The sequence below is a fragment of the Synchiropus splendidus genome, chromosome 6 (genome assembly GCF_027744825.2).
Source record: "Synchiropus splendidus isolate RoL2022-P1 chromosome 6, RoL_Sspl_1.0, whole genome shotgun sequence".
Lineage (NCBI taxonomy): Eukaryota > Metazoa > Chordata > Actinopteri > Syngnathiformes > Callionymidae > Synchiropus > Synchiropus splendidus.
Genome location: NC_071339.1, coordinates 18,827,501 through 18,842,543, shown reverse-complemented (window position 1 = coordinate 18,842,543; position 15,043 = coordinate 18,827,501). Strand labels below are relative to the sequence as shown.

General features: G+C 41.1%; 2 protein-coding genes across 3 annotated transcripts in view; both read left to right on the top strand.

Moving 5' to 3' along the window:
• Window positions 1-15,043, top strand: part of prr13 (proline rich 13) — a 69,503-nt gene that overhangs the window by 21,343 nt on the left and 33,117 nt on the right. The window lies entirely within an intron of this gene.
• Window positions 953-4,164, top strand: sp7 (Sp7 transcription factor). 2 transcript variants are annotated; one of them, XM_053867159.1, is made up of 2 exons: window positions 953-998; window positions 2,787-4,164. In XM_053867159.1, exons 1-2 carry the CDS (start codon window positions 963-965, stop codon window positions 4,113-4,115), a joined length of 1,365 nt encoding a protein of 454 aa, XP_053723134.1. In that variant the 5' UTR covers window positions 953-962; the 3' UTR covers window positions 4,116-4,164. The 2 variants fall into 2 exon arrangements, with proteins under 2 accessions (XP_053723134.1, XP_053723135.1); XM_053867160.1 differs by having other exon boundaries at window positions 963-983.

Here is a 15,043-nt window from a genome sequence, read left to right as displayed (position 1 = left end):
AAAACTGCCCTGCAGGCGGACTTCACTGCCAAGAGGTGAGAAACAACACCTAGTAGAGTGGTAGGGCTTCTTCAGTGGTCACTTCTTCTCTTTCAGTACTGATTCAAGTTTTGGAATCTGAACTGACCTTCAGTGACCGGCATTGAAAACTTAGTCTGGACCTTCTCACCACACACTGTCGTCCCTCAACTGACAATTATTTTGGCCTCTTACGGATCTCACAAAATCTTCCGATCAGTGGCTAAGTAGCGGATATAGACAGCCAAGAAAAAGAGCTCCAGATTTGTCGCTAACCATCACGTTTCGTGTTTTTGGCGTTCTCGCTCTTGACATCACATTTCCTGTGGCTTAATTCCACTTTATTTGATGTGATAATCTTTTTGATTTAATGTAACAACTCTGTTGCCTCAGCTTTTAGCCATGCTGTCTGAAAGGCTGGGGAATATTTGAAACAGAAACCAGAACAATAAAATCTTGAATGGAAACCGCAGGCTCTGGAAGCGTAATTGTTTTTAATAATGTGGGCAAACCCGAGCTTATGCCTGCTTTTTTTGGGCTATTTTTCCTTTTCATAAAATGCCCCGGTTTCATTTTTTTCTTATTTATCGTCCTTATGTGTTTCATATCATGTCTGGGATATTAATTTTTTTTATGTGGAAATGTTTGGGTTTCTCTGCTGCACTTCGGGGGGGAATCGAACCAGCATCCACATGGTGACTGATTGATGAGCCAGTGCTCCATTCATGCGTTGATCTGGGGAGGTGGGCTGTTCCCGAGCCTCCACCAATCTCCTTCCTCTGACTTTTTATTGGGTCTTCAAAGAGGCCGCAGGCTGTAATTAGGGGGCGGACTCCCCACTCCTCAAAACACTTCCCCGCGTGTCTGCCTGCCTATTTCCACAGTGTCCCGGGACTCCGAGCTGAGCCTCTCCCTCCGCTTCCTAAGGATTTTCTTTCTCAGGGATGGCCGCATCTATTCTGGAGGTAGGGAATGTGATTGTAAGTAGAAACTTTATTCATCTCCTCACTTAACACAGAAACCCTGCATGGAACTAAGCCACTGTTTTTGTTTTTGTGAGCTGGCTCGCGTCAGTTTCAGTCACTTATGAACTACAAAGCAGCTTGATAAAGAGTTCATATGCGCTCCAGGAAAGGTTTTTGACCTTTTTAGAAGTCACATTAGAAGAAGGCTGCCTCAACCTTTTAAATAATATGTATCGACGTTGAATTCAATACCTTCTTTATTAAATCAAGTTATAGGTAAGATGTTTTAATCCGTGATAACTCCTTATAATTCAGTGTAGCATCGATGGTGCATCAACGCTATAGTAAGCCAATGTATGTACCGAAAGAACACCCGCATTCCAAATAAAGAAGGATCACGTGAAATATGACAGCAGAACATTTCAACTCATCATGTAATGAAAACAAAATGAAATGACCAAAACAAAACTTATAAGTTACATTTTTAAGTTAAGTATAGTTTATTAACATTATTTATAATCTAACAGACCGACTGAAACATAAGATGGCTGTTTAAAAAATGTGACAATATGAACTGAATAGTAATACTAACATAGTAATATATCAATATATATTGTGCATTAATTTATTCCAGTCACACAATTTGCTGGCAATACACTGAAAATATTATACAAGACTAAGATTTGAATGAAAGATACTAAATATTATGAAAAAAAGCAATATAATTAACTGCGAAAAAATTCAAAAAGTACAAATTATATAATATAATATAATATAATATAATATAAAATTATGTTATATTATATTATATTATATTATATTATATTATATTATATTATATTATATTATATTATATTATATTATAATACCTTACAAACCTGACATGTTAATCAACTTACGTCAACATGAAGATGCACAAGCATAAATCTGATCAAAATGACTTTACATTTGTTGAAAGCAGATCTTTAAAAAATGTCACAATAATAAGGAAGTAAATATTCAATAACTATGCTACATAGAAATACAGGATGATCAATTGGAATACAATAATTAAAACTTGTTCTGGAACAATGGCAAAATCATATGATAATATTAACCAATATTAACCAATTCTTCTCATAATATTAACCAACAGAATAAACCCTTACTTGATAAAATTATTAGAAGTATTAGAAATACAAAATACTAAAAATATATGTTTGAAAGTAATGATGAATGATTTACTGTATTACAAAAGAAAATAGATAAAAAGCATTATATTGAATATTGTCTCCTAAAAAAACTTTAGCATTAAACACTTAAATGAGATAAGGAGTGACCTAACAGAAGGTATCAGAGCCTTCTTTCAGGATGTTAAACCGTCAGCAAAAGCCGCTGGGTCACTGGATGTTGGAGTTGTCCACTTCTGCGGCTTATTGTTGGTCACAGTCCATTATTAGTGAGAGAAACTTTCTTCAGCAGAACCAGCATTTACTTCTGCTCCTCACAAGTCATGAAATCCAACCAAGTACTGTGTACTGTGTACACATGCTATAACTAACCACCTCACCTATGTATGTGCCACAATTTGGTTTTTTTTTTTTTGTAACAAAATAGTCAATAATGCAAATGTGTCGAATTCCAATTGTTTGTTTAAATGTATTAATGTATGAAAAGACTAGCTGAGCCACATTGAGGTACAGGGCATCATGAAAACATCAACTGCATGGACTGACTCGGCAGCAGCCCAACATCCGTTTGTGATTAGAGTTTGACACTGACAGCAGCAGCAGACGGTCTCATGTTCTCTTCTCCGCTCCACAGGAAGACGCACGCTATGGCTCCAGTCCTCTGGCTATGTTAACCGCTACCTGTAACAAATTTGGCAGCACCAGTCCAGTCAGGGATTCGGCTACACCCGGAAAGACCGGCAGCACCGTCCCAGGAAAGAAACCCTACAACATGACCTCTGACCTTCAGACCGCTAAGAACGGGCGGCCCACGGATGGGACCGGCCTGGACTCCTACACTGGCTCCTTCACCACAGCTGGAGGTGGTAGCGGCGGTGGACTGTTGACCCCAAATGGAAGCCCCCCTCCCTCAGCTGGAGGGTACTCCTCTGAGTATAACCCCTTCACCCATTCCTTCCAAACCTCAGCGTCGCAGGATCCGTCTCTCCTCGTGTCCAAGTCCCATGCCACGGCAGACTGCCTCACCAGTGTCTATACCTCCCTGGATATGACGCACCCATACGGCTCGTGGTACAAAGCCGGAATCCATCCTGGCATCACTGCTGCTCCTGCTAATGCCACTTCCTCATGGTGGGACGTCCACCCCAACTCCAACTGGCTCTCACAGTCCCAGACAGATGGGGGTCTCCAAGCCTCACTGCAGCCCGTCGCCCCGCAAGCTTCTCTCAGCCCACAGCTGCCCAATTACAGCGCAGATTTCACCCCCTTAAACCCGGCTCCTTACCCATCGGTGGGCCTGGGCTCATCCTCACACCTCCTCCAGTCCTCCCAGCACATGCTGCCCCAGGACATGTACAAGCCGAAGCCTGTGCAGAGCTCAGGGCTGATTGACAGCTCCATGGGTCTGAAGCCTGCGAGAGGATCAGCGGGGTATAGTGGCGGCGGAGCGCCCACAAGGTCTTCATGCGATTGCCCTAACTGCCAGGAGCTGGAGAGGCTGGGGGCTTCAGCTGCCACCCTGAGGAAGAAGCCCGTCCACAGCTGCCACATCCCCGGCTGCGGAAAAGTCTACGGGAAGGCCTCCCACCTGAAAGCCCACTTGCGCTGGCACACAGGCGAGCGCCCCTTCGTATGCAACTGGCTCTTCTGCGGGAAGCGATTCACCCGCTCCGACGAACTGGAGCGACACGTGCGCACTCACACCAGGGAGAAGAAGTTCACGTGTCTGCTGTGCAACAAGCGCTTCACCCGCAGCGACCACCTCTCCAAGCACCAGAAGACCCACGCCGACTCGGCGGTTCAGGGGAAAGTGATGGAAGGAGACGCGGATGGCCACGGCGAGGAGACCACAGAGCTCAACATCAGCGCCACCAACCCTGGTGCTGATCCCATCACAAACGGAGACGAGAAAACAGGAAGCAGCAACGGAGTAGAGAGCAGCAGCGGACTCTTGGAGATCTGACTTCTGTCGCAACAATCACATTTCTGCCAAAATCCTGAGTGAAAACATTAAAATTTCTGAGCTCAAAAGTGGAAATAAATGATCAGCAAGTACAGAGAAGCATTAGATTGAAGCACAAAATACAGTGTGTCTGCTGTGAGGAGGTTATTGTTCAAGGAATATCAGACACCAAACAGACAAGATTATCTGCATATTTGGTTCTCTTCCATCAATGTTTGTTATCTTTTCTAAGCAGAGAGTTATATTTCTTAATCACAGCTCAGTTTTCTTTGCTCCAGACATCATTTAATCCAACAGATATTTTGGTGCCCCATGTGTTGTCATTGTTCCTAGTCATTTGCTTCTTTCGAGATCTCAGATGAATTCACTCAGGAACGAGGCAGAAACACAGCAATACTTGACAGTCACTTCTGTTGTAGCTGCAGACGTGCGCGCTCGCATGTCCAACGCGTTCATACACACGGGGAGAAGTGTGCGAGCAGTCACACGTTCACGCACACATTTTAATGCTTACCCGCATTTTCTGCCTTTCAAATGAGACAAACCGCCGAGGAAATTTAATCTGCAGAAGCAGAAGGAAAAGATCTCTGCAGCCGCAAAAGGAAAGTGGATTTAGGAGCAGCAGACTCATGGTTACGATGATGGAGCTGATGGAGCGTCGCATGCCTGAGGAAAAGACTGACTTACAGAGACTTTATTTTTCTTCAAACGTTCTTCTTACTATTGCCAAAGAGACATTTCACTTTTGTTTGACTAATTTAATTCTTTATTTACGTAAATAATGTAATTTATGTCTTAAATTATAAATGGCAGATTGTCTTGCACGGAAATATAATACCTGGAGATCAAGATATCTTAAGCTGGCCAAAAATAAACGGCATTAAATTAAGTTTTTTTTTCCTATTTATTAGTTATATTAGAATTTTTTTTCTTCTTTTTTCCAGTCAGATTTATTTATGGATCATGAAGTTGTGTAAACTATATAATCCTTGTGAAATCTTCCACACTCAGCGATAGCTAAGGGAACGTTGTGTAAATACTATATATTTTCATCGAGTACATGGGGTGTGTTATTTTTCTACTTTCCTGCTTGTTTTTATAACTTTTCAGAGGGTTCTTTAGCTTATCATCTGCTGATTTTTTTGGAAAGAATGTGTAATAAATGGTGCATTTTAAGGAACACACCAAGTAGGAGTGATGATGTGGAATTGTTTGTGGTGCTTACAAGAGTAAAAACATGTTCAGCTCATGTGCTTAACTGATGTTTTATCTTAATTTGCTTTCACATATTCACTTGATACATGTGTTTATATTCCAACAGGACAATAAAGATTAAGATATTCTCATGCAAATATAAATTTGGAGTAGGAAACAATTGTGTTTTGGCAAAATTTTGTAAACAGAAAAAAACTCTTGAAAATGAAAATACCAAAAAAAATGTTTTTGTATGTCAAAAATGAGGCTTCATCTTGTTGCTTAAAACATTACTAAGAATAGTTCCTCAAACTATGTCTCAATTTTTTTGCTGACAAGCAATCGCATCCCAATTTTTCGTTAGTTATTCACCTACTTGAGCTGACAAAGAACTTGTGTACTGGGAATTATTACCCAATAAATGACAATACTTAGAGAAGAAACTTAGACTTAGACTTAGACTTTCTTTATTGTCATTGCACAAAAACATATCACTATATGATAAAAATAAAACCTTCCATGTTTGGTACATGAAACTCATGCAACTACTATTAAGTTGTTGCTGTTTTGGGTTGAAAACAACTGACTTATGAAGCAAGAGAGGGACACAAAGCTCCTTCTTCTCCATCCTCACCTCCGCCCTCTGACTTTATCTCCACCTTACATGGCCGGGCAAATTCTTTGATTATCTTTCCCCCGACTAACAAAGCCGTGCACTCAGGTGAGGTCTTAGGTCCGGACAATGACCCTCATTCAGAGGGCGTCCAGTTCCACTCAAGACAATTACTCCACTCTGCCGCTGCACAGAAGCAATTACCGCGAGCGACGCTACAGTGAAGTGACTGCAGAGAGAGTAGAAGATTAGGAGCTGAGGATGCAATATTGACCTCAAATAAAGGGGGAGAACTAAAGCAGGACGCAGGGCAGAGGATGAAGAAACTCACAAAAAGTTTCTCTGGGTTGTTTCCTGTTGGGCTTCTGTAAAATAATAAAAATACTTGAGGTAGGTGCACGCCCCGCTGGGCACTAAAATGAGGACGGCCTCGGGGAAAACCAAATGAGAGGTGGAGCAGATGTTGAAGAGCCATGCTCGTGGTTGACAGGTGAAAATAAAGGTTTCAAATAAAACAGGGATATATTTATATACATGAATATATAAATATATAAAGAATCTATAATGCACTGCAGCAATTCCACATTTTCTTTTTCTTTTTTATCTCACCACTGCCTTCTAAATAACTCCATCCTTTACCCAGTAGGAAGACAAGAGAAACACCCTTGGCATGATCCATTTATTCTTCGTCCTTTGTTGCCGTGAGCAGCTCTCTTTGCAGCAGCTACACCTTCATGAACACCCGACATTCAAAGCCCCTCAGAAGCTTCTTCTTTTGTGACACTTCTCGTACGGCATGTTTCCAATTTAGGGCTTGTAATGAGCTGTAGTTGAGGTCAACTTATATAAAACGTCCCAAGGCCGACTCTGTCATCAGGGACCAGCATGTTTACGGTGGTCTGAAGAGGGAGCACGGTCGAGTCCACAACATAAAAGGCAAACAGGGGGATTGGGGTTTGGGTGTGTCAGGACGGCCAGTGAGGGTTGGGGGGGTTCAGAGGATGGTCAGTGGAAGCCCTGCAGCCGCCCGCTCTTCCCCTTAGTTCATCCAGACACTCCCTATGGGTGTTGGCGGTAGTGTAGCCTTCACTTTATTTTTACTTTTTTATTCAAACATTTAACAAGGAATGTTGCCAAAATTCTGGCAGCTTTGAATCATTACCCTGCGGTGCAATATATTGAACTTTATATAGCAGTTTACTGACCACGCAAAGTGTTTAAGACTCGCTCACATTCAACAGTTCTCACACACTGATGGTGCCATGCAAGGTGCCAACCTGCTCTTTAGAGGCAAAAGTGCTAATATAGGGGGGTTGAAATGAACAATTTCCAGACGGTTTTTTATAAAAGTAAATGGCTGTGAAAAGGTTTCCTGAGTGACGAATGTACCTTTAAAGTTGAAGTGGCAAAACGTCCTGGTGGTTCTCATAAAAGCAAGCAGCGCTACACAAGTATCATAAAAGTTTCATCTTGCTAGTCCGTGAGAGAGTGTGTTGAAATCCCGTCTTACAAACAGGGAAAGGATTAGTGACTAAAGACGACTGGGGGCTTCTTGATACATGGTTGCCTCCCACCACCAAGATTCAAGGAGGGAAAGAGTTCAACTGTCCACTCTCCGGGATCAGAATACAAGTGTTTGGGGTCTAAATGAAGTCTGTTGAGAGGCAACCACGTCACTATGAAATTCGGGAATATACCATACCTGTCAACTTTTACGTTTTCCCTGTATTCTATACATTTTTTTTACAATTTCAAATCATGTACGCAGTATAATAACTTTTATATGGGGAAAAATAAATTTGAAAAAAAAATCCCACTGACGTTTCACGCCAGACCGATATTGACTCGCCAATTTCGGATTCAAACCGGATTGTCTCATCTAGCTGGTAACTGACGACGGTCGGCGCAACATACCAGCAAAAGTTATCCTCAATCGCGCATTTATTTCTCTCGTTGCTTTCGGCTTTCGGCAATTATTTATTTTAAAACATGCGGCACATGGTAAATGTAATGCAAGAGCTTTTATATATGTTTGTTTTTTATATCAATTTCCAGTACACTGTCAGTCTTGCTGTGATGTAAATAGTAATAATAACATATTAAAATGCGGCGTGATTGTGTTTGTAAGGTTTCTTTTTTTGCACCGCTTTATAAGGGGAGTTATTGGCAGAGGTTGATATACTTTTTAGTTAAAGATTTGTAACTCTTATCTATTGCAGGCCATTATGGAACACATCCCTCCAGCCTCGTACTGTATGAGTATCAGTTTCATAACATCTCACAATGCACTGATAAAAATATCCAGCTCGATCTCCTTAAAAGAAATCAAGGCAACTTTTTGCATAATATATTCATGTTAATCAAGCTGCTTATTTTCGTCTAAAAATTTTAACAAGAAGTCCATAAAACACACTGCCTAACTAAATGTTGGATTCATTTCTTAATTGTTTGATGTGATCGTACTGGATTATATCAAGTTGAGAATGACATTTTGTTGTATACATATCCTACATTTTTATGTGTTTCAAATGAATTCTGAATGGAAAAATATTGTAGCAAGAATATTTTACATTTGTCTTGCTGAACCTTTGAAACAATCTGATGTGATTCATTGCAAGGCAATTAACCTTCACAGACACCATAGTGAAAGAACCACCTAACTCACAGTGCCCCGACATTAAAATCCCTGGACCCAGTTGCACCATGGGAAGTCCACATTGCTGGTGGTCAGTCTCACCAATATTATATTATTAAATGGGCCGTAGGTCGTGAACCATAGGAGTGATATTGAAAGAAAGTAGATCTCATCTCAGAGCATCACTTTTATTGTCCCATGTGTAGCCATATTTAAGTGGGAAGACCAATAGCTGTCAGTTTTCTAATAAGAACACCTCAGGTAGATTTTACTGTTCCGATAACTTTTCGAGAAATGCTGTATTTGAAAAACGTTTCTTCTTACCAATCGTCTTGTGTCCTCTCAATGCTGGCTCTACTCAGAATCACAGCAGGTCTGTTGTCGCATTGGAACCCTGATAAAAACAGAGTGAAGATAATAACTTTTTTGGCACATATTTTTGCTTTTTGCGGCTTGCTTCTGTCAAAAGGTCATCAGAATGAATGTTTGGAAAAACTTCTTCATCTATAATGTATTAATAGTGCATTTATAAGATGTTATGAATGTTGAAAACCAAGCATGGTGACCTATGACAAAGTCCATTAAGTATTATTAGATGCACTATATATGAGATATTTTTGTTTCATAACCGAGTGCTTTGTGATTGTTGATTTATGAGTATATTAAAAAGTGGACGTGAAATGAAATCAAGTAAAAAATGAAGCGAGGAAATCACTTTGGTTGAACCACTTGATGCGGGTCCAGACATGACTGCTAAATCCATCACTGAAACAAAGGTAACCCACAAAGACCCTTTTTGAAACCGTCACCCCAACTGTGTTTAGCTTCCCCCTCAGCCATATAATGTTCCGCTAACTTTTGCTTCATAAATTTCTCCGGGGGGTTTCGACTTTCACAAAGTTCCTTAAATCAACATGTTGTAATGTACTAAGCCGAAATGCTAATGTTGTGCTTTTCCCTCCATTATCTGCTTCTAACTGAATGGCCGAGTCAGACAATGACACGGCCCGAGGCTGTGGTGCCCACCGCTCCCCGGCACTGTGGAAACTCTGGGGAACAAAAGCACAGGTGTCTGCAGGTGGGTAAGTGGAAGAATGGAGGAAAGAATGTCTGCACGCCTGGAGGCCTGGAGACACAACAACACGAGTCAACCGCAGCGCGACCTGAAGTGCAGCGGAGGTCGGGATGAATACAAGAGAGGTTAAGAAGGAAACACAACAGATAAGAGAGGGCAAGAGGTAAAGGGGTCAAAGTGCTGTAGATATACAGTATGTCGACAGAGGTTATCAAAACGAGTCATCTCACTTCAAGACAGGAAGGAGCGGGTAAATACACACGACTATCCTCAGCGTTCTTAGAGATGTGCGGACAAACTGTATTTTCAATTCTCAAATGATTTCAAACATTTGACTTAAAACAGGAATTGACAGACAAGTGAGGAGCACTCTGGTTTCCTCCCAAAGCACATTCTTGGTGACTCTCTATCATCTTTAAGTTAAGTGTGAGAGGTTGTCTGCCTCTGGGACTCAGGTACGACGTGCAAATGGTAGTAACTGGTAAGGAAAGAGGTGTCATCGGTGCAGCAGGAGAAAAATCCAGAGGAGACGCAGGAGCTACTGGAAAGCAATGACCAGTAAGGCACGTACAAGTGGGTCTTTTTTTCCAGTGTTGTATCCCCTGTAAAATCGATTTTTTTAGACAAGTATCCCCCGACAAACCCAAAGGGTTGTGTTTTAAATAAACAAATATATCAATAAGAGGGGCTGGTAGCCATTACATACAAAGTGTTTTTGACTCTTGATTCTTTTTCTAACATTATTTATTTCATTACCTATTAAATACATGTAATGATGTGATTTTTAAACATTTAAATAATATGTGTACCCCCATGGACGATGGCCATATGCCGATAAAAATCATTTTTCTTGGTCATTGTAATCTCATAAATAATACTTGGTCATTTCACATTTTTGGTTTATTATCTAAAATGAACCCAGACAAACAGAACATATTTTGAACATATTCTGATGTATGTGTGGAATCTATACCTTAGATTTATTTTGATATTCACATTTAATTTATTGACATGGCAATAGCAGACTGACAGTAATGCAATGTAATTGTTCATTGTTGATTTGATCTAAACTGAATAACTGAATCACAGATGACCATCTCTAGTGCTTCTCTGAGGAGCTTTGTAACACTAGTGCCACCTGCTGTCCGATTGAGCCCAAAGTGGTCAATGATATCTCAAAAGCAAATTATATAATTAGATGAATGCTGGGCATTAATATTGAGTAGAAAGATGGGGCGGAAATGTCCGATTTTTTTTAGCTTAACTAAGCTCTAAGTTTGTTCCTTGATCTTGAAGTTGGACTCGAACCCTTATCGCTGCTTATGTTGCCTTTCAGATAGAAAAACTTTCCCTCAAATGAAAGGCACAGAATAATTCATTCATGTTTTATTAGCATCAGTGGCTCAAGAGGAGGTGAAGTTGAGCAGTTATCATAATAAACAGATATACACATTCAATCATAAACCCAGCCATCATATTTCTTGGTCAGTCAACCAAGCACGTCTTTGTGTAGCACTTCCTGTCTAACCACACTACATTATGACATAAGTGAAGTTTCAAAAACACCCGCTCATCAGCGTAAAAGCTGTTTTTATTCAGAGGCTAATCGCCCGCAGACTCGCTCGTGAGCTGCTTTTCAAATTTAAAGGGAATCCTCCTTTTAATGCCCAGTACATGAAACGCACGCTAAATGAGGCCATTTTGTTTATAGGAGCTGTGGGAGGGTTGTGGGTGGCTCGGTGCCCTTTAAAAAGATAATATGCTTCCAGTTTAATGGGCTCCGGATGACAAATTACTTCCAGCGGGAAATTGAGTAAAGAAAATGGCACCGTTTTTCTTTTTAAGTGATTGACATTTCATTTATTTTGTTTGTATTAGTTGTCTTACCATGTCAACGTATCTATCAATGATCAATAGGGTTACAAGCAAAAAAAACAAAAGGTTTTTCTTTCTATAGCACATGTGGCACGTGCTATAGAAGCTCCTTCTCATCCAAAAACCCAATATGCCGAAGCAGCTACACGATAAGATCATGATGACCGATTATGCATATATTTTTTTGTCCTAATAGTTTCAGTTCAAATTTCTATAGCTATTGGGTATCTCTGAGCATAATATATGAATTAAAACGACACCATTTTCAATGCTTATTGAGTACAAAACACATGGTAAATATATCATTATGTTGCTATGAGTTTTAGTTCGTGTTTTTATTTCATTTTATTATTTTGAATGCAGCACCTTATATCATGATATTATCTTAATAAAAAATAAGCGAAAAATGAAATAATTATTTGACATTTTCCAAAGTCTTAAACTGTTTTTATTGGTAAACATATTTATTTTAAGTCGGAGTTTGTATCTACAGTACAAAGGTTACAGCCATTATTCACACCATCACGTGCGTGTGTGTACGTGAGTGTTCCTAAGCTGCGTCCCTGCGATGGCACAGGGAGTGTTCCGGCCTCTCACCCTGTGTAGCCGGGACCGGCCCGTCCATCGGCATAATAATCGAATAAGACCCATATTCCTGAGCTCCCTGAGTGAGATCCTGTTAATGAAAGTGTCCAACATTGTTGCACCACAATTGATCAAACTAGCCATGAGTTTGTTAGCATTTCACATCATGGATGACCAGTAAATAGAACATTTGTTTACAAAAATGATCCACTCCCAACTGCCCGAGCTTGAATACTGAGGTGACGGGACATTGGTTAAAATGGTTTTAACCTCAGATAAAGTAACTATACTAGATAAACTTGTCTGTAAATTAAAACTGCCTTATGGCAAAAAAAAAAAAATCATTACTTAAGCTCAATTAAACCCTCAAATGACACGCACTTAATGTTTTCTTGACCATTCTAATTACATAATAGGTTGAGGATTCCACTTAAGCTGCTGAATTATTAAAACAGCAGTCTGTTACGACATCCTATGGTTTGAAGCGTCATGAGTGCCAATTTGTCTTTCAAAAATATCCCTTAATTCTCTGACTCATAAAGCTTAGATTGGCTTGTTTTCCTGCTTCTTTCAAATCGTAAACCGCAAAACGCTTCTTTGGACTGCAAGATTCTGGGGTTGGGGAGGGGTCAGTGCACGGGAGAGGTTATTTAATATGCATAACCTGAATTAGCGAGTTGACTGGCAGAAGGAGGAGGACGGTGCAGATAGAGGGAGACAGAGAGAGATGAGGGAGAAGAAAGAGGGGGGTGATCCAAACTGGAAGTGGGAGCAGTGAGCCAGCCTTGGCAGGAGTTTGGTGGAGGAGTGTGGTGGTTCAGAAGTCCTCCAGAGCGAGGCGCCAGTGTGTCCGGCGGGGGCCCTGACCATGAGCTGCCTTACCCCCCCTGAGCCCCGGCCACAAACCCCCTCCCCCCCCTCCACCACCAGCACCGCCACCCGTCCAACCCCAAACCCACTGGCAGCAGTGGCTCGCTGTAGCTGCTGCAGCTGCGTGTTTATTTAATATTCTGAAGAAATTGAAATATCTCTGTGGGCTGACACACATACATACACCATTACACATCACTCACCACACACACACACATTACCACCACAATATATAAATAAATAAAGCAGAGTAATAACTTTCTCTTGATCCTCGGCCAAGACAGAGAAAATCTTTTTCAAATGGTGTTTTCGGAAACCTTAAAGACCCACTGGGCAGGCAGCGGGTCTCGAGACGGACTCCCCGAGCGGAGGGAGAGAAACGTGCTGATTTGAATCGGGGAAAGTGTACATTTTTAGGTCACTGTTCATTGACATTGCCGTTATTGTCCCCAAAATAATCATGTAGCTTAAACAGGAAGTTATGATCTGTGAAAGCAGTGGCAGGATTTGAAAAAATAAATCTTTGTTTTACCCTTATCGCCCAGGAATGTGAGCAAAATGCTTCTACGGCGACGGGTGACATCACCATGAAACCAGCGTACATACAGTATGTACAATATTGTCTCAAGCGTCACGTGGCAGTAGTGCTAGTAGTCGTTATGGCAGTGACTCTAACAATAATAATCACAATCATTTAAGTACTGGCTGACTTGCTACAAACAAGACATTGTTTTTGCAAAAACTACTTCCTGTACAAAGTAAAGTGTATAACCTTATCATCTTAGATAGAAAACATAAACACTCACCCAAAATTATTCAGTTCCTCAGTAGTTGCACAGTCAATATTTGAGTCAAAACTAGCTTGCTATGTAATTTTAATATCTGTTTTATACGTTCAAACAAAAAGTACTTTGATAATCGAAACAATTCCAGACTTCTGAGATGAATACCTTGTGCGAAACGGTTATTAAATAGCTAAACAGCGTGTCAGCATTCCTGGCCATAGCATGAGCAAAAGAAAGAGGCGGACATGAAAATGTATTTCCCCAGTGATTGTCTCGCCTTTATGTGAAATTCAAGAGTTTCTTCACATGTTTAGTATATTAGCAAACGCTGACTGTGTGGTCTGAAAATGAGACGATGTAAATGAGGTGTTTGTTGCCGAGCTGAATGAACAAAGTGCACACAAGCACACATCCAAGTGTCTCCGATCATTACGTCGCAGCAGAAATCCCTTAAACTGTCTCCGTTTTGGGGCTTCACGCTACCCCCTCGTTCTCGCCACCCCTCCCGCTCCTGTCTCCTTTCTCCTCAGCAGCCACCAACCACTGCTGCTGCCAAAAATAATACAGGAGCGCCACTCGAACCGGCTCCTCACCACAGCGCGGCCCGGCCGCAAGAGCAGGATCAAAACACACACAAAAAAGGAAACACATCATATTGTGGATGGAGGGGAAAAGTACATTCATGCAGCCCCATGCTAGAAGATACGTTCTGATGATTTTGGCAAGAGGAGAAGAAAGGTTAGCACCGTGAAAAGAAGAGGGTTTATGCCTGGGATAAAGTCTATTCAAACGGGTTTTCATTGAACAAGCCGGCAAAAGCTTGAAGTGTTTCAGCATTACGTTGGATTGTGATCCATTTGTTATCCAATGAACACAGAGAGCAAAGAGGGAGGGAATAAAGCACGATGATTTAGTCCAGGTCTGATTGTGGGAGTAGAAATAGCTTCACTTCTTGTTGTGATCTCCTGTGTTGCACTTGGCATCGCTGGGCCGGTGAATGAAGCCATCCCAGCTCCATTTCAGCACAATCCAGCGTCGGTTTACAAGCGAGCCATCTTGGGATTAATGACCCAACCGCAGAAATAAAGGAAACGATGGAAAGGTGGAAAATGTAGTGAACTATTAAATGGAAGTGCTGCTACATTAGTTGGGCATGAGGCCCTGAACATGTGGGTCCAAGGAATTTTAAGAAGTGGCACAGTTTCCCTGGACTCACACCAAAGCAAGCAGATCCTGTGTTCTGAAACACTTCAGCACTCGCTACTTTCTTTGCAAAGATCTGTTTTGTTATTAAGG